Source organism: Pseudopipra pipra, chromosome 5 (assembly GCF_036250125.1).
Source record: "Pseudopipra pipra isolate bDixPip1 chromosome 5, bDixPip1.hap1, whole genome shotgun sequence".
Lineage (NCBI taxonomy): Eukaryota > Metazoa > Chordata > Aves > Passeriformes > Pipridae > Pseudopipra > Pseudopipra pipra.
Genome location: NC_087553.1, coordinates 19,378,195 through 19,397,051, shown reverse-complemented (window position 1 = coordinate 19,397,051; position 18,857 = coordinate 19,378,195). Strand labels below are relative to the sequence as shown.

At 38.6% G+C, this 18,857-nt stretch overlaps 1 protein-coding gene across 5 annotated transcripts in view; it reads right to left on the bottom strand.

Annotated features, from left to right (window-relative positions):
- Window positions 1-4,573: 4,573 nt before the first annotated feature.
- The window catches only part of MYBPC1 (myosin binding protein C1), a 74,984-nt gene continuing 60,700 nt past the window's right edge, over window positions 4,574-18,857 (bottom strand). For 2 of the 5 annotated variants that reach the window (XM_064654800.1, XM_064654801.1), the window contains 9 exons: window positions 18,813-18,857; window positions 17,235-17,430; window positions 16,459-16,598; window positions 14,563-14,722; window positions 12,947-13,083; window positions 11,867-12,053; window positions 8,723-8,781; window positions 7,258-7,300; window positions 4,574-5,324 (listed from right to left, as the gene is read on the bottom strand). The exon at window positions 18,813-18,857 is cut by the window's right edge and continues 44 nt beyond it. In XM_064654800.1, the coding sequence (XP_064510870.1) occupies window positions 7,298-7,300; window positions 8,723-8,781; window positions 11,867-12,053; window positions 12,947-13,083; window positions 14,563-14,722; window positions 16,459-16,598; window positions 17,235-17,430; window positions 18,813-18,857 (927 nt within the window). In that variant the 3' untranslated portion in view covers window positions 4,574-5,324; window positions 7,258-7,297. Of the gene's footprint in view, window positions 5,325-6,513; window positions 6,545-7,257; window positions 7,301-7,677; window positions 8,782-11,866; window positions 12,054-12,946; window positions 13,084-14,562; window positions 14,723-16,458; window positions 16,599-17,234; window positions 17,431-18,812 lie in introns of those variants that run through there. The other 3 variants (XR_010430644.1, XM_064654802.1, XM_064654799.1) reach the window with 3 other exon arrangements.

Sequence of the window (18,857 nt, the reverse complement as noted above, 5' to 3'; positions counted from 1 at the left end):
GGGCAGCGGCCGCCCCCGCCACGGCCAGCGCAGGGCAAGCGCCCTCACCCCCGGCGCGCCTCAGGCTCCGTCGCCCCGAGGGCGCCGCGCTCTTCCGCCACCGCAGCGGGCGCGGCCCCGCCTCGCCGTGCTGGGATGGGGATCCCCCCGCGGCGGGGGAAGCCCGCGGTCGTGGCGGGGGTGCGCCCCGGCAGGGCTCGTCCATCCCCCGGGCCGTGGGCAGTCACGGGCCGTGCTGGTCCCCGGGGTGATGCGCCCACCTCTCATCCCTCCTGGATGCGGGCAGCGTGGGTCGAATCCCCCTCTCCCCTGTGATTTTCCTCATTCAGCTTATTTCACTTTCACGGGTTTCATGGTGCAGATGATGGCCACAGCGGGGGCACGCAGAAGGTGGCCGGCAAGGATTTTTGCTGGAGTAAAGTATAAGGGCAGCAGGTGACCTCCCTGCAGCCAGCAGGACAGGGCCTGCAGGGAGGTGACCCCACTCTGTCAGCCAAGGGTCCCTCCACCACCCAGAGGAGACTGGAGCGTGGTTTGCCTGGGGAGTTCTGGTCTTAACATGTTGTGGGACGCCCGGACACGGTGTTAGCACAGGACTTAATTTACCTCCTTGGCCTGCATAGAGAAAGCGCTTCAAAACAAATACACTTTTTCAGTAGTGGCACATCAAATTATTTGAATTGGTCACGTGAAGAATTTTAGATGTATCCCTGAATCTCTAGAAGGGTGTGTGGTTTCTGAGGGAGGCTGAGGAAAGGTGAGCCCTGTGTAGCTGTGTGAAAGATGAAGTAGCAAGTGTAAAATGCATCCTGCAATGAGTATTATAAACCCAAATGACATCTTAGTTTGGAATTCTTTTTTAAGTTACTCCATTATGAGCCAGAAGGTGCAGCTTTCTGGCCAGACAAAGCCACTTCCTGTTATTCAAAGGGAGCTGATTCACTTCAACTGATAAAGTTAATATGTTTCTGAGTAGGTTTCTTTACTGCAAGAGTCAGGCTAAAGGGTGGCTTCAAAATCCCATGAGGCAGTATGCACGTTCCAAGTGCTATGTCATTCATCACCTGATTTAATTTACAGATCACTAAAAAACAGTATGGTACAGTATGGTACAGCAATTGTCATTAGAGGCCAAAACATAGAAGAGAGGAACTGCTAGCAAAAGAAGAGGTAACAGCCAACTAGAGAATGGGTAAAGGGAAATGTGACAAATTCACAACCAGAGAGATCCCCAGTCCACTGGGATCACTGAGAAGGATGTAAAACTGTTTCTTTCAGTACCCTGTGCATTACTGTCACCAATGAATATAATGGTACTGGTATTTATGTAAATGTTGCTCAAGCTCTTTATGATACCAAGAGTTAAAGAAGAGAAACTAGGAAAAAAAGTGGAGGGGAAAGTAAGTGGCATAAAAAGCCCCATGAGTAGAGGAAGAAACAGATTCCCTACTGAATTAGTCACTGGGCTTGGAGAAGAATTTGTTTTAATTTAAAAAATAATCAGAAACTAAGTATAGAACAAGAGCACATAGATTTAAAGTCCAATGTGTTTAGACTTGCACTACTTCCTCAGTATTCAGGACACATTTTGCTTCCAAATGCTCTCTGCTTCAGCAAAGCAGCAGCTTCACTTGTCAGTCAGGAAAGCAGGACATGAAAATCAAGTGACAGTAAGTATTCTGTGCTTAAAATAGAATGCCTTTTGCTCCAGAATCTCAAAATGCAACAAAAGATTTTCATAAAGTAAGAGTCCCTTCACAATGCTCTGTAAAAGGTAGCAATATTATACTTTTCTTTTTCCCCTCATAAAGAAGTTCAGGAAGCTTGAAACATTTTTTTATAAGAGGAATATTTTTAAAAATTTCTGACTCTCCATAAAGATCTCCTTATAAACGGCATATCCCAGTTTAAATAAGCTTTACAAGATTACAGGTGTTTTTTTACTCCTTCCCTTCCTGTATTTCTGAGATTGTTTTTGGTGAGGGAAAAGTGTGCTGACAGTAGCCACAATCTTGCAATGCAACCGAGTAACTACAGTGCCTGTATCAAGCTCCCCACACAGCAATTCAAGAATGGATCTGTGTTTATACAACTATAACATTTACATGCCAAATGCCCTTCCATGGGCAAGGAGAGCAAGTTAAAGGAAGACAAAATATTTTCCTCTGACTTCCTTAAAAATAACCCTCTTTTTTTAAAATTAACTTTGATTCATCTTTGTGTGTGTGTGTGTATCTATGTGTGTTTACATGTTTGGGTCTGCCTTCTTAGTCCAAGGATTAATGTTCCTCGGTTTATGTACACTAAGGCAGAGCTTTCAAAAATACTGAATTCCTACTAGATGCAGGAAAGTGTGCAGAAAAGAAAAATCTGATTAAAGATTCTACTGAACTATAACCTCAGCACATACTAGTTGATGGAGACTGTACGTAGCAAACAGGTGATATGAATAATGCATCTAGCTGAAGACTTAAACTGGTTTCACATATTATGAGGCATCAGGGAGTACAACCTGATGCACAAAACTACTGCTAGTTTCACTGCTTCCTTAGCTTTTGTGTTTTGCTACTTTATCTCATATGACCAGGTTTTATTTGCTGTCCTCTGTTATTCCTATGTCTCTTTCAGGTTCACTAATTACCTGAATATTCCATGTGACTTTGGAGAAATTTATTCTTCAGAGCATTGTGCCATATCTTTTACAGCATGATATTCTGCTGCTTCTATTTCACCATAAGTTATTTTGCCTGTACTTGTTGTTGTCTTTGGCACATCTTCATTCTCCTAAGCTGGTATTAGCTGCAGATTTCATTAGCATTTTCTGAACTCTGTGGGTTTGGTCACTATTTCATCTATCAAACATCATCCCTGGAGAATCCCATTAAACAAATCATCATAAATCAAAAGTTTACCTTTTCTTATTCTCTCTGTATAAGGCCCTGCAGCCTGTTTTAGATCGACTGGAAGTCCCTTTCCTGTCCCACCCCATTCAATCATTCCTGTCAAAGTCAATTAATCTTTAATCCAGAGCCTTGGCTGCTCAGCGTAGTTGGTGAGACCATGAATTTATAGCACACTAATGCCCACTCATCTCAGTTCCACCCACGGCTCGATACCCAGCACTTCCTGCTGCCATGCTGTATCTCCAGCCCGAGGGATGGCCAATGGCAAATGCTGGGAAACGCAACTGGGGAGGAACTGAGGGCATCTGAGTATAACACTTACATTCACATGGGGAAAAGTAGCTTAGTTCAGCTTGTCGTTTAACACTGCTGGCATCTGGTAGAAATTAGAGCAGCTGATTCCATCGTCAGAGGGCCTACAGGAGCTGAGGTTTATGCTGGCTTCCACGTTATTATGTGTGTGTTTATGAAGACCGAGGAGGCAGATAGACACAAACTTGGAGCTGTAAACATCATTGTGTACGAAGTGGAGATGGTTGTGTGCATCATTTTTGGTGTACTGACAAGCACAAACTCACAATAACTGTAGCTTTTGGGGCTGACTATAACAGGCTTGTACTACCTTAAATGAGGGCCATGTGCTTAAATGCTTAAACCTCCATGGCATTTATTCAAACTGACCCACTCCCACAGCCTTCTGTGCTTCAAAATAGATGGAGTCCCAATTCACTGGTGATATACAGAATAAACAGAAATTATTAATCCTTTATTTATATCTTGTCTTACTAAATGTGTTGCTTTCTTTCATGTGTAGGCGTGAATGAATGTGTAGGAGAGTATTGATTTTGGCAGGAGCAGGGTAAAATGCAGGTGGGGGGGGGGGGAGGTTCTCCAGGATTGCTGGAAATGCAGAATGCTTCCCTGTACAGATAGCACTACTGAAGGAATCACAAAGACAGAAAGGACGGAGAGAAGTGAGTAAGTAAAATTCACAGAACAACATGAGAAAATGCATCCAGATCCCCAGAGTGTAAGAAGAGCTAATTAAACTGCAAAAACACCAGTTCAGCCGTGGCGGTTCATAGTAACACATTCTTTATTATTGCATAATTACTGGCTGCTGAATGCTTGAAAATGCACTAACATCAGATAAACATCTTGTAATGTACTACTGGTCTAAGTAGACCTTTATCTTTCTAAACTGTAATTGGAGATCAATCATTAGCCAGTAAGCACATAACCTGCCCTGTCTGCATAGTCAGAGTGAGAACTGGTAAACAAATGACAGGGCAATAGGGAATTGACAACCTGGCCAAAATATGTGTGACCTTGTGTCTCACATACTTCAGAGTTTGCTGGAGACTTGGGGACAATCACCCCCACTCCTAAAATACTCAGAAGTTAATGATGCCAGAGTTGGAGAAGTAATGCAGCTGTTTTGCCCCATCTCAGGCACTTTTGCCTTGCACAGTGAACTCACTAGGGCTCTGGTCTGAGTCCCTGTTCAGATACGATACCTAAAAGAACTCCACGAATTGCTGAGGAAAGGGGGTGGATTCACAATGATGAAAGGCATTGTGGTTGGTATTTATAACATTTAAAATATTTAAACGTGTATATGTAAGAGGAGACAGGAAGAAAGCCCATAAAAATAGTAAACAAGAACTTAGTAGATCTTAAACACTTCATATTTATTGTACATTAAATAAAACAATTTCAGTTAAGTTGAGAGACTGATGGGTTGGATTTAGGAAATCAAAACTTCTATAGGAAGATATGTTCAGCTTAAACGATCATTAAGTACATACGTATTAGTTACATTATAGTAAAACCATATTGTGTTAAACAATTCTCAGGTGAATCAGATACATTATCAAAGAGGTATGTATTCCAAGGGTCTTATTGCACAGCTACTGACTAATCCATGTACTTCCAGTCTGAGAAAGATATGCTTTGTGCCAGCGGGTACAGACTCCGACTGCCTCCTCATGTTTATTACACAGTTTCTCCTCTTTCCTCATTAAAAAACAGAACACAATATCAAACAGAAAATAAAGCTGAACATTACAAAATGTGTGTTGTCTTCAGTTCATTTCATTTCAACCCCAAAGCAATCCATGCGTATTCTTTCTTTTCAGTAAGAGCAGATAGGGAAAACAAAAGAACAATTAAGGAAAACAAAAAAAAAAAAAGGGGGGGGGGGGCAAAAAAATAATAAAATCTCCAACCGCACATTTTTTTCTGTGATTGCAAGAACTCAAATGCTGTTACTCTGCTACCAACTTCCAGTGCAGTGGGAGGAAACACTGTGGACGGACTCTCACTTGGCTTCAGTTTTGTCTGCCTGTACTTCACGCATATACGAATCAATGATATGCGGAGGCACTCCATCCATCAATAGTCTGAAGAACGAAAGCCCACCTACAAACAAGAAAAAAAGATAACCTTCAGGTTGAAGGTCCCTGGAGCAACAGCTTTAGTACCTTTATTTTCTGGCATAAATGACAAGTTTTAGTCAGTCCATATTACATACTTTGAGGTGTGGTAAAATTCAACCCTGTTCAAAAGTCCAGCATGAGACTTAACCATTATTTAGTGGGTGCTATACAGGTGTTTCCTGTCCTCTTGCACAGGGTGAATTACATTTCTAGGGTATCGTATATTCAGTCATTTATCTCATCCCATGCAATAGTCTATGATAAGCTTCACTTCAAATGACTCTCTTGGCTTTCCATTGGGCTGGGTGGAGTAGGGTCAGAGATGGAAGTCAGTGCCGGGGGAACAATATAGAAAACACCTGACTGTGATGAGTTGTGGAAAACATGCAGAGATACTCAACTTATTCTAGTTTTGGGTCTTACAATGGTTTATATGTACTTAGCAAAATATTTACCATGCTGCTTGAAAATAACAATTGGGATGATGTATGTGAAAGAATCGTATGGAAAAAAGCCAGGATTTTAGATATAGGTGCCTTTAGCCTCCAGAGAGAGATGATGAAAGTTGAAACTTTCATCTGCTGGGAAAGTCTGAAGAATCATTTTGGGTTTGCTTTTAGATTCAGCTTTGAATTTCGCTTTTTGTTGGGGTTGTTCAGCCTGGAAAAGATAAGGCTCCAGGGAGACCTTAGAGCACTTTCAGTGCCTAAAAGGAACTTACAAGAGAGATGGAGAGGGACTTTTCACAAGGGCATGTAGTGATAAGGCAAGGGGTGATGGCTTCAAACTGAAAAAGGGTAGGTTTAGATTAGATACAAAGAAGAAATTTTTGGCTGTGAGGGTGGTGAGGCACTGACACAAATTGCCCAGAGAGGTTGTGGATGCCCCATGTGACTGAAATAAAGTCACAGAAACTAAACACATGAGTATTCCTGTTAATTTAATTGATATTAATTTCATGATTTCCAAATGATATTTGGAAGAAACAGGGAAAGATATATATTTTGCTAAAAACTTTAGAATCTGCCCCTTCTCCAGACAAAGGGTGTCTTTATTTGCTTTATTTTTATTTGCTTTAAAAAAAAGCTATATACCATTACAATTCCCCTTACAAATCTGCACGAATATTGTGTTCTGTAAGTTGAAAACCACCCGCTGATAGCTGCACTTACCTTCTGAGCTTTTTCTGGAACACACCAAAAGCTTTAAAGCAAAAGTACATTGCCAGGATGAAGATAACACTGTCTCTGAGTGCTTCAGCTAAATGCAATTGAGCTGATCCTTACACACAGCATTTATCCCGCGTACGGATTTTTAAGAATTTATACCCTTCATTAACACAAGGATTATCCAATTAAAGTGCTATTAGTTACTAGTGATTATGAGACTGCACTGTCTCATTTAACACCGTCATTGTGGTAGAACTGTTTGCTCCCAACCTTAGGTAGATGCAAAATACAGACCAAAAAAAAAAAAAGCATGCTTTTTGGCATTCTTTCAGCTCATGGAGTGCATGTTGTGATACGAGTCATTCATTTTTAAATGAAGTTAACTGTGGAATAAATATTTTGTTTATGTAGAGGTATATTCCTATAAAAAAAAACTTACGGTAAATGCAAAATGCTCTTTTATTACTGGTATTTATTCATGCTAATTAATCATGCTAACTCATGCACTGTTAAATTCCATTGAAACATGTACCATTAGAAGATAGTGGGATGTACTACTAAGAAGAATTACCATAACAAGCAATTATTATAAAAATCTGTATTTATGTGCATTAAAATTATCATGCTACTAACTGTAAAAACCATTTTCATTAAGTGACATAATGAAAATCATGCCATACTAGGCAGACATTGTATGACCTGTAAACAGACATAAGCTTCATATGCAAGAACCATATGAAAGCTTACCTTAGATGACAATATACATTCAAAAATCCTTACTGTGGGATTACTAAGGGAGAGAGAGAAAGAGAAGGAACAATTTAATTGCAAACACAAAAGTAAAGAGAAAATGTTGAGTGAAATTATTATTACAATTATGTCAAGATGATAATTTAATCCTTAGTCATGTAAAATATGTAGGAATAGAAGCACATGAAGAGTAAAAGGTAGGGATCCAGTTCCACTTCAAAATTATCATTAATATGTAAAAGTTATATTAATATGTACAAGTAACTATAAAACCTATAATTAGTCTAAAGTATAGATTGGAACCAAATTATGCAAACTATATTTATGATAAAAGTTTCCATATGTAGCTTCAGAAAAGCTAACACATATATATATATAATATTTTCCACCAGGGAAAAAAAGCACACACAAAACACTGAAGGATATATATATATATATGTTGGAACTCTGTAAGGCAAAATAATCAAGTACAGACTAATTACATACCTGTGCACTAGAATATGTACTTTGTCATATATCCACATTTACAATACTTAAAGCATGCTATTTACTCTGTAGGAGCCCTTACTTTTAATTAAATATTTTGAATCTATAAAACAACCATATATGTACATTTATGTATGTGTGTGTATGTAAAGACACTCAACTTTGTGACTATTGTAGCCTTTTAAGAAAAATACCCTAAAACTTCAAAGCTACAGGAACATTATCTAGTCTGATCTCCTAACGTGTTTTAGGTTTGGAATTGTAAGTTTGGATGATAATATACTACAGACTGGTTTCTGGGCATCATTATAATTTTAAAACTGCACTGTCAATATTCTGACATTTGGGCAAGGTTGCAAGAAAACACATTTCCATAGAAAGAGGAAAATCTCTGAACCCCACTGAACTTGAATGTAAAATAAGTTCTAGAAGAAATAAAATAAATGAAGTAAAATTTTCTGCTTGTAAGTAGTTGAATCAAGATTTCATCCTTAAATTCAGTAGGTTAAGCTCAGGTATGGATTATCATTCTGAGCACTAATTTGTCACCAAAAACTAATCTGTAATAAAGAATGCCTTTTAAGTGCAGCAAAGGACTTTATGATATTTCTGTTCTTTCAATAATTCTACAAACTAACTGAGAGATGGCTTTTTGAAATGCAAACTTCATTCTCCTGGAAAGGTCTAAGTGTAGTGGTCAGAGGTATTCACAGTCATTAAATAAATTCTTTATAGGTACAGGTAGTTCTATGAAATATGTCTAAAACCTTAGTAATTCTGGTGTTAAATACCCATATTCTTGATTAATTTAGCCTTCTTTGCTCATGTGACATAAACAATGTATGCCATGAGACGCTAGCTAGTTTATTCAAAAAGGGAAATAAATACACACTTTGCATGCAGAAAATGCGTTTGCATGTGGAAAGAGAGGAAGGGAATGAAATGGAATGTCCAGAGGAGTATGCGCATTATAAACCTGATTATTCCCCGCCAAGCAGATTGGTTCTCCTGGGTTAATTACTCCGTGATAGATCACTGCAGAATTAGAATATTTATAGTGGTATTTATTCGCATTTGAAATTCTTCCCAGTTGATCTTAACACCTTTTAAAAAAAATATTTCTTATACAGCAACTTTGCTATCACCAACCTGCCAGAGTGATCACCAACCTGGATTTCGCTTTTAAGACAAAAGTCCTCCAAAGCCATTTTTTTCATGATAAAAGAGGTACCGCACCTTATCTAATTCTTTTCATTGACCTCAGTGAGACTGATAAAGAATCATTCCTTCCTGCTACTAATGTGAGATTTAGAGCCAAATTTAGGAATCTACCTCAACAAACTCAAAGATGTATATGTTGTTTTCTGTAGTAAGATGAGTATGAAACATGCAATGAGATTCTGTTTATGCATTATCTTTCAAGATAGATGAGGTAGAGTTATTCTCTTCTCTAAGATCTATTACATTACTTTTTACAGCACACTTATATTTACAAAAGAGGCCACTGTATGTGCAGTTGTACAGAGCAGCTCATATAACTGCCATCTTTAAGTTCACCCAGCAAAACTTAAAACTGAAGAACGAAATACTGTCCATCTGAAATAACATCAGTACATGCAAAACCTCTTTTGAGGATAGAATTAGTTTTTACTATTTCAATTGTTGTGCTTATGAGTTTCAGGAAATGAGAATTAAATTTAGCAATGACTAGGGGTCATTGCTTTTACACCTAAAATAACGTAAGCAAATGGCTAAAAATGTACAAATATGTAGCATCCTGATAGGATTCATAGCCAGAGTGTTCCTAGCTAGTCAATTATTCAAATATTATGCAAACTCAGAAATGCTAGGCTGTTCTGTGAACATTCCTGGGGCTGAGCTTATATATGCATGATAAATTTCAGATCTCCCATATGTCAGAGATAGATGGCTAAAAGTAATTCTAGCCAACATAAGGAAAAATAGCTTGCTACAATATATACTGTTGCATGGCATAGAGCTCTTTAGCACGACTTACTAGTAAGTAAGTAATACCTACTATTTGTAGTAATAGCATTTACCTTGTGCATTCACCAGATAGGCAGCACAGCCTTGAGCCTGTTAGTCTTATTCAGGCAACAGTCAACTATCTCATCATCTTACAAATCCAGACCTTGATTGTTACTTGCTGGAATAAAGCTGAACCAATTTAAAGCTATACAAATGAAAACACAAACACAAACACACACACACACTGCAATTCATTTCCAGTGAGTGAGAAATCCGCAGGTCTCTGCTCTGCATCAGTGTGATGAGCAGTCATCCGAAGAGCCCTCCTAAATGAACAAACAGGCTGGGAAACTTAAAAGAATGATAATTCAACATGTAAGTCAGTAGAAGAGAGAAATAAGATGTAATTATGTTTTTATATTCTGGCTGTTTAATAGTAATTTGCTATATTTGCATAGAGCAAACCCTGAGCCTTCCCTGGTTTGCTAAGCCTCAGCTGCTGTATTCAGTTAATCCTGTTCCCCTTGAATCCATCGGTTGAACCATGAGCTAGGGAAGGTGGGTTTTGGGTTAAGGAAGCAGCCCATTATATGGCTAGTAAGAGATTAACAACACATTATTTTCTGGACATTATATGCAAAAAAACCTCTTGGTAAAACAGAGGACATAAATAAACATCTTCTTGTATTTCAAATATAGCATTTGACTGTACTACAAGCAAAGTGCTGAAGACTAAAAAGCTACAACTGAATGTAAATGTGCATAAGAATCTTAGGGCTTGGGAACTTAAAATGTTCAATGAAATAACAACCTAACTTGGCTTTTCAGTATAAAAAAGATAGACTAAGCAACCTTCTCAGGTGATGAGGTCTTCTGTTCTGCTGTGAAATAGAGAGTTTGCTTGTGCTTAAGGAAAACAATCATTTGCGGTACAAGGACATCATCTTTTAAACGCAGTATCTTAAAAGATAAAAACTAAGAAACATATTATGCATATTTTCATTACATTAAGTGTTCAACTTCATAGACCAAACATATACTGAAATGTCTTCTTGTTGGCAAATTTGAGCTGTGGGACAAGATATATCAGAAAATACAGAAAAAGGAAATTGAAGTAAACACAATACAATCCATACAAATATTAAATGTGGTTGTCATTATAGACTAGCATGATGGAAGTAATATAGATAGGACCATATTGATATCATCTAAATTCCCTCTAAATTCCTTAGTTAGACACCTCCTATTAGCTGGCTTTAGGCAGGTTTCCTTACTTATAACCTCAGATTAATTTTTTTCAGAAATACTTTGCTTATTTGACAGTTGAAACTAAAGCCTTTGGTGGGAATTAGTCCAGCTAAATATGACGCTATCTTTTCCTAGGAAGTAATTTTCTGGAAAAAAAGTTCATGAGATTCTTCATTAGTAGTCCAATCTAGATCCATTTGCCATTCATGATATTCTAAACTACCTGAAATTCATAAAATTTATCTGTTAATGAAAACAAAAATAGTTCTTCAGTTATAGAAGGATTTTGCAAAATCCATGGGTTTGTATACTGTGTTCTTAAAGCAAATGCAGCAATTATATCAACTAGTTTGTGTCCTTGGGAACAATACTACTTTTTACTATGATTTGCGAACAAAGTTCCTCGGATGCAAATGTCTGGTTTGTTTAATAAATAGTTTTAAAGGAGACCAATTCTGCCCTGAACTAATCTTTCTTCTTTCTCTCCTTCTCCCCTTGTCATTTGCTTCAGAGAAATGCCTCTTATCTGAGATGTTTTGCTTAATGTTTTCCCAGAGAGCTCAATGATTGAGTTTTACTGGAGTGTCTCAGGTAAATGGCACAGCTCTGAGAGTTACAGTCTACTGTTCTGTCACTTGTGAAGAAGTCCTTGAAATCACTGAAGATGTGAATCGTCAGTGAGGAAAATGAAATATAGCATAAGCATAGTATGTTGGTCCTCAAAAATAAAACAAAGCAAACAATATATTTTTTCTTTAACAAAGTTATTATTTGAATACAGGAAGGTAAAAAAAGCTGTTTGAACTCCCTTTTGGATTTGCCTTATGTACTTTCAGCTCCAAATCAGACAAACAGGGCCTTTGCAATATTTTAAAGGCCTTACCTTTTACTTCCAGTTTGCAGTCCACTTCTGCCTCTCCAAGTTCATTGACTGCTCGGCAGGTGTAAGTACCTCCATCATAGGGACTGGGTTTGCGGATCTCCAAGGTACACACACCTTGGTTGCTGAACATTCGGTACCTTGGGTCATTCATTATAAGGACTTTGTTTTTCATCCAGGTTATTTTGGGCTGTGGTAAAAAAACAAAAAAAAAAAACAAAAACAAAACAAAAGAAAGCCCACATGCACAAATTGTGAACTATTTTATCACTTCTTTGTGATGTTCAGTTAAAACAATCCAGAAATGATGGAAAACAGGTACAGTAGTGATAGAAAGGAAACTGTAATTCTTTTCTCAAAGATAAATATGGGCTGCATCATACATCTGTTTATAAGCATGATTTTTTTTTCAATGCAGCTCCTATCACGTAATTAAAGTCATAAATTTAAGCCTGCTATCAATACAACAAGGACTGTGCAATGATAGCAAACATCTGAGCACTAGCTTTTGACACCCAGTTACTCTGAGTTAACAAGAAAAGCATGTTTTTCTGCAGTAATTTGCACAGTCAGAAATTGTGAAGGTAAAGAGTGAACAGCAAACACGTTCTTAAACACTCTGGAGTTCTCATTTTACTAGGCCAGTTCAGCTTCTCACAATAGAGAATAGATCACAAAAAGACACAGTTCAAAAGAAACCACAAGACACAATGTGCAGTGGGTCTGAGAAACAAAATGATCCCCAGAGTATTCCTGCAATGTGCTTACTTAAAGAATAATTAGCTTTTTAAAAAATAATTATGGCTTTATTTTTGTAATAACCTTTACTGATATATTAATTTTACAACTATTGTCAGTGTGGGTCCCAGTATAGCCCAGCCTTTTCCGGAGGTTCTGCCCTTTCACTGAGTTATTTGTGGATTAACTATTATAGTCCCTATAGCACAAATAAGTAGGTCCTTTTTTGTATTTTTGCCTTCAGCCTGGCTTGTAAGAGAGACAAATGGCAAAAGTTTTTTTATAATTTGCATTGTCAGGTTAAACTCTCTCAAGTTTTAAGTGCTGTTAGGAGCTGTGCTGTACCTTGGGGTTGCCCCGAACGCTGCAGTTCAAAGTAGCATTGTAACCAGCTATGGCAAAGGTGTTGACTAGAGGCTGAGTAAACAACGGCCGTTCACTGAAGTCAAAATCATCGTAAACTGGATATTTGTAGACTTTACCTATGAAATGAAAATAAAACATTTTTGAAAAAGAGCGTTGGCATGTAGACAAATACCCAAGCGTCTGATATCAGAACCAAGTCGGTTCTGATCTGCACTGTGACTCTAGTAATTGCACTCGTAGGGGAGGCTGGAAGTGCACCTGCAAAGTGACTACAGCCCCTGCCCATGCTACAGTGTTGATGCCTGAGAGCTTCTCTTTATCTCCTGTGTAGGTGGTATACAAAATAACACATGTTTATTCCATGTCTTTGCCTGATTTCCCTGTGTGTTACGGAATAGGACAGATCATGACCAATGTACTGCAGGATGCCTACCTTTGACAAGCCTTGTTCACTCTGTTGCCAACTACTTTTTCACAGTTTGTTCTGCTTACAAACTCTCTGCATCTGAAAATCCATTTTTCTTTCTGCTTCAAACACTATACTAATAATACAGATACCTGAGGGGATGTAGTTTCTGTACAAGGAAAACATGGTAGTAAAATGTGTTTTCTCACTGCCACTTTATCCCTGCTCTGCAGTGGAGATTACCATCAATAAATCTTCTTCAGCCACAAACTCAGCCAGCATTTAAAACAGCTGGACAGGCAGACATCTATTCCTGTGCACAGGTATCATCAAACATCATTGTTTCACTGAAACCTGATCCAAGCTCTCATACTGACTTCAGTGCAGCTCAGGCCTGATACTTGCTCTCATGAGAAGGGCAAGTAAGGTGTGATGAAAATCAATTTCTATAGCCATTGTTCATGACCCTATTTCTAAAAGAGAGGACCTTCAGTTCTTCAGCCTGGCAGTGTGGGTTGTACAGGTTGTCTGTCCTCTGCATCATGGCAGTCATGTATTCCTTCCTTTCAGACAAACTGAGGTGATCTGGTTTGATTTTCTTCCTGCGAGCCACTTGTTTGTAGAATTCCCCTTCTGTAAATGGGCAGGGTTTTTCGTCTGGTTGGGTTTTTTTAAAGTTTACAGTACCATTTCAAACTGCCAACTTCTGAAATGTCAGGATTTTTGACTGCAGGATCAGAGTTTGTCCAGCCCCACCCTCAAGAGATGTGAAGCAGGAGTTATGCTTTCCTGTTGGATCCTGCCCGAAATGGAGGGAACGCTTGCACAGCTGATGCCAAGTCTCCACTGGGAGGCAGTGACCCGCCGCTTCTAACAGAACAGCTGCTTTAATCCTCTTCCAGCTCTTGTCAGCTTAAGTCTGCCAGTGGTGATGTGAGTCTGAGATCCAAGACCATAGGACAGAACATGGGAAAAAAGTCCCACTCCTGATTAAAACAATGCCTGTGAACTATGTGTACAAATGAAGAAGGAAGTGCCTTAATAGGAAGTGCCCTTGCTGTTGGTGGTACCTGGTCTTGGGGCTAGGAGTGCCTCTGAATGCTCTAGAGATATGGCCTTTACCTCTGATCACCCTCCAGCCTCTGAGCACCCCCCTTCCCTTTTGACAAGGAATGGATAATTAGCTAACCATCCTTTGCAATCAAAGCACTCTCTTTGGTCATCGTTGCATCCTCACTGAGGCCACACATGTTCTCAGCGAAGACCCTGAAGTAGTACTCGTTTCCTATGATGAGCTCATTGATGGTGGCACTGGTGCGATGGTAGTGCTCGATCACTGTGAACCATTCCTGAAAGGCACAAACACAGAGGGTGAGCTTCCCCACAGCACCCTGCACCTCGCAGACATCAACTGGAAGAATCATCAAGCTTGTGGGAGTAGATTTTTCTTTGAAGCGAATGTTACTTAACGCTAAAGTAGTGACACTGACAATAATGAAATGAGTGATGATGAGAACATTGCAGAGCTCAGTGATGAGCAGTGAAGGCCGAATGGAAAGTGAATCCTCCTGAATTGTTACACTCTGGTGGCTGGAGGGGTTTGTTTCAGGCAATCCAGTATTACAAAGGTGCTGTTGTGTGAGCAAGGCGGGCACCCTCATTCCTAATTCAGTCTGCTGACAGAGAAAGTACAGTTGCAGATAAGAAAACTTCAGCTTGGGGGCAAAGGCAGTAGCATGTGCTATTCTGCAGTAACATGTACTCACAAGAGACCACTACACTCATCTACCCTCTCTATCACAGGTTGAGTGTTCATGAGAAATGTAGTTTTATGCCAGTGGTCCTCTGATATCTAAAGGCTCATATGGGGAAGTGGGTTTTAGTGCTTTGGTCTTGCAGCAGTAACAGGACATGTGAATTCTTTCCTAGTACACAATGCTTAAATAACAATCTGAGATGAAAGAGGTCAATGCTAAAAATGCAATTAATATAAAGTGCAATATGACCACAGCAATGTTTTTGCTTTTCTTTACTCTACCCTACATAGTTTTCTTGCTTTTCTCAAGATGAACTTGTGCTGAGTTCCCTGTACCACAGTTTGCACTGCTGTTTGGTCAACTTAAAGAGCCAAAGTTCCTTTGGAAAAACAGTTTTCTGCAGAAGGCCAGCTGTGCCAGAATTGCAAAATGCACCATCACAGATAATGTGAGGAAACTGTGACCTGAATGATCCATGTCACACTGGACCCTAGATGCTTCTGTTGTTACTTTCTCCTTAACACAGTAATTTAGGGAGAGGGGACATTGTTTTGATTACTGTACCAGAGACCATATCTTCCTACAGTCTCAAGAGGAAAAAAAAAAGTATGGAAACGGAAACAGTGACACAGGAAGAATGAACTGATCAGACCATGAAGCAGATAAACATATTAATGCAAGGAGTTGGGGGGGAAGACACTAGAAGATTCTCTTGGATAAGGTAACTCCCAAAATGTTGTCCTAGATTTCCAGTGTTTAAATTTGCAGTAAATGTTAAATCTAAGAATCCAACTCCTGTCTTTTAAGGATGTGAAAAATTCCTGTTAGTTTAATGAAAATAATGAACATTTCTATATTACACTTTTCATCTGTGAATCTCAAAGCAGTATAGGCATTAATATGTACCATTTTGTCAGGGGTAGTAAGGAGTGGCAATGACTCACACAGTGTGACATTACAGGTTTGAAAACAGCAGCACCAGTACAACAGTTTGTTCTAGTAGCAACGTACTGACTTTAGAATTAATATTTTTGAGGTTTTATTTTCTCTACTGAGACAAGGGAAAAATGCAGAATTACTTCTCTCAAATCCACCTGTCCCTTTTTAGTCCTCTTCTTTGGCATAATTTGAAAACATTTTTATTTGTAGGCTTTAGTTATAGTGAACAAGAGATTTTTAGAGGTTTTAGAGATGCCTTACAGATTCTTTGAATGCTGATAAATCAATGCTTTGCCCACCTACATAATTTTAAGCATGTAATGCTTTTTGTTTTTAAAAGGGAGAGTTCATGAGTACATCAAACTTTTAAACATCTCATTTTTACTTACCATACTCTTCTTATCTGCTTTTTGAATAGTGTACCCAGTAATGGCAGCATTTCCATCATCCTTTGGTGGCTTCCATGATAAATTTACATTCTCTCCCCAAACATCCTCAATAGTTACAATCTCTGGTGGGCCTGGGCGATCTGTAACAAAAATATAGCAGCTGACATTTTCTACTCTTTGCTTTCTCTATCTTTTTCCCACACACATCTTCCACTTAGTTTAATTTCTCTCTTTCCTACAACACACGCATGCAAAAACCCTCAAAACCAATGTCAAAACGAAGGTTGCAAGATAAAACTTTCCTAAGTTAAGATGTGAGAATTGAAATAAACTTAATATTTAAAGTTATGCTACCAGTTTTGACTACCATGTAAAGAAATAGATTGGTAAAAATGAAAAGTAAGTGTGTTTTCTTGCCTGTCTTTCCTACCTTCATGTACTTTCAACATTTAGGATTTCTTTTACACTACGGTTGTGACAAACTTGCTATGAATTTGCTGCTATTTCTGGCTATGGGTACCACTCAACAGGAAAAAACTTGCATCCTGGATAGGCAAGAACATGAAGGGCATGACAGTGAAAAAAGAGACTGACATGTTCCACGAGCATCTGCTATTATTTATGGAGATTATTACTTAGAGTCCACAATTCTATAGCCAAGTAATTGGATGTGGAGAGTTACCACTATCAAGAAAGATGTTCTTTGGGATCCTTGCTTTTCCTATAGGCTTGGAATTTCCTATAGGCTGGATTTATTTCCATTTCTCAAAACATACCAACAATCTGAATATCTATCGTAGCTTTGTCCACCAAGTTCTCTACTTCCACTTTCATATCATATTCTCCAGAGTGCCCCCTCTCTGCCTTTCGGATGAAGATGATGGTGTCGTTTTCAGTGTTGCGGATGTTGATTTCATTCTTGTCGATTGGAGAACCGTTTTTCTGCCATGATACTTTTGCCCGTGGTCTTCCCTGCAAGAAGCCAGAAAACAATTTTTATATGAATTTTGGAGAGAAAAGGGAAGAAAAGAAAACAGGTTCATTTCCCATTTTTCCCAAACAGGAAATAAAAACTGTCCTGAAAGAAACAAAAAGTTCTTTTTTAAAATATACAGCATTTAGAGATGCAATCATACCAATTCACCTGAAATATAGCTTTCTTTCCTTTTTTTTTTTTGCCCCAGGACATTGAAAATATTTGCGCATTCTGGCTATATTGAGCAATTATCTTTCTGGCTATATCTGACAAATAACTTCCAGTTTTCTAAAATAAAAAGGAGAAAAAACAACTCACAGAAAATACAGAATAAAGTATTTCACCCTCTGGAAGTGCTTACATTCTCTCCACTGCCAGTGAAAGAGGGAAATAGTAGACTAAGGCTCTAGGGAACCTAAACTCTCTTCTTTCATTGCAAAAGAAGTTGGAATAGCTGTTAGGTAGGCTGGATGATGTCTTTTGTGTGCCATTTTTTGTATATCTAAGTGCCCAATTTAGGTACTTAATTTAGAGTGACTTCCACCTGCTTTACCATGGGATTTGCCTTCCAGAGGCAGTTTGTAGATGCTATCTGAATAGGGTAATTCTCACACTGCTTTGAACACCTTATCTTAGAGAATAACCATAGACTTTAATCTCTTTAATTAACCATAGATTTTAATGTTCCTTTAATTTCTCAAGAGAAGTATAGCTTGCAGTGTATTGCTGATCAAGCTTTTATAAGGCTTTTAGCAGCCTTATAAAAGCTGAGTTATGCCCACCCAGTATCTTTAAGTGTGCAAACATGAAATAGAAATGAATTCTTCCTTAATTCTTGTATCCAGAAGAAGGACTCTGCAAGTAAAGAGACAGTCACTGTTGTAAAAGGTGTGGGAATGAAGGTTAACATGACACTGTAGGAAAACATGCTATACATTTAGAAATAGTCATATTTGTGATCACAAGGATTTAAAAGTTGCAGTCTGCCCACTCCTCCCCTCACTTTTCCTCTCGCGAGAAAATTATTAAATGCTACTGTTCCACCCACAATAACTATATCTAACAGTGTAAGCACTTTGCATTGTGCTAGCAATTATCTCACATGTAACATCTACTGCAAGGATTAATAAGTGTCCTTTGGATGACAGATGACCAATCAGTCTGTCTGATCTAGCTACCCAATTCATTACTTGGCTGAACATAATTTCTCTGAGATGTCAAAGCAAAAGCTTTCAAACACCTCTGTGCTTCAGTGTGCTTCCACACTGCTTAAGTTACAGAGAAGTAAGTTAAAAAAAATCAGTATAAAAGCAAACAAACAAACAAACCACAAAAAAGCCCCAAAAACCAAACAAATGAGAATCTTTTTAGCTCTTACCTGGAAAGGAATAACAAGATTCACAGTTTCTCCAACTCTTCGAGT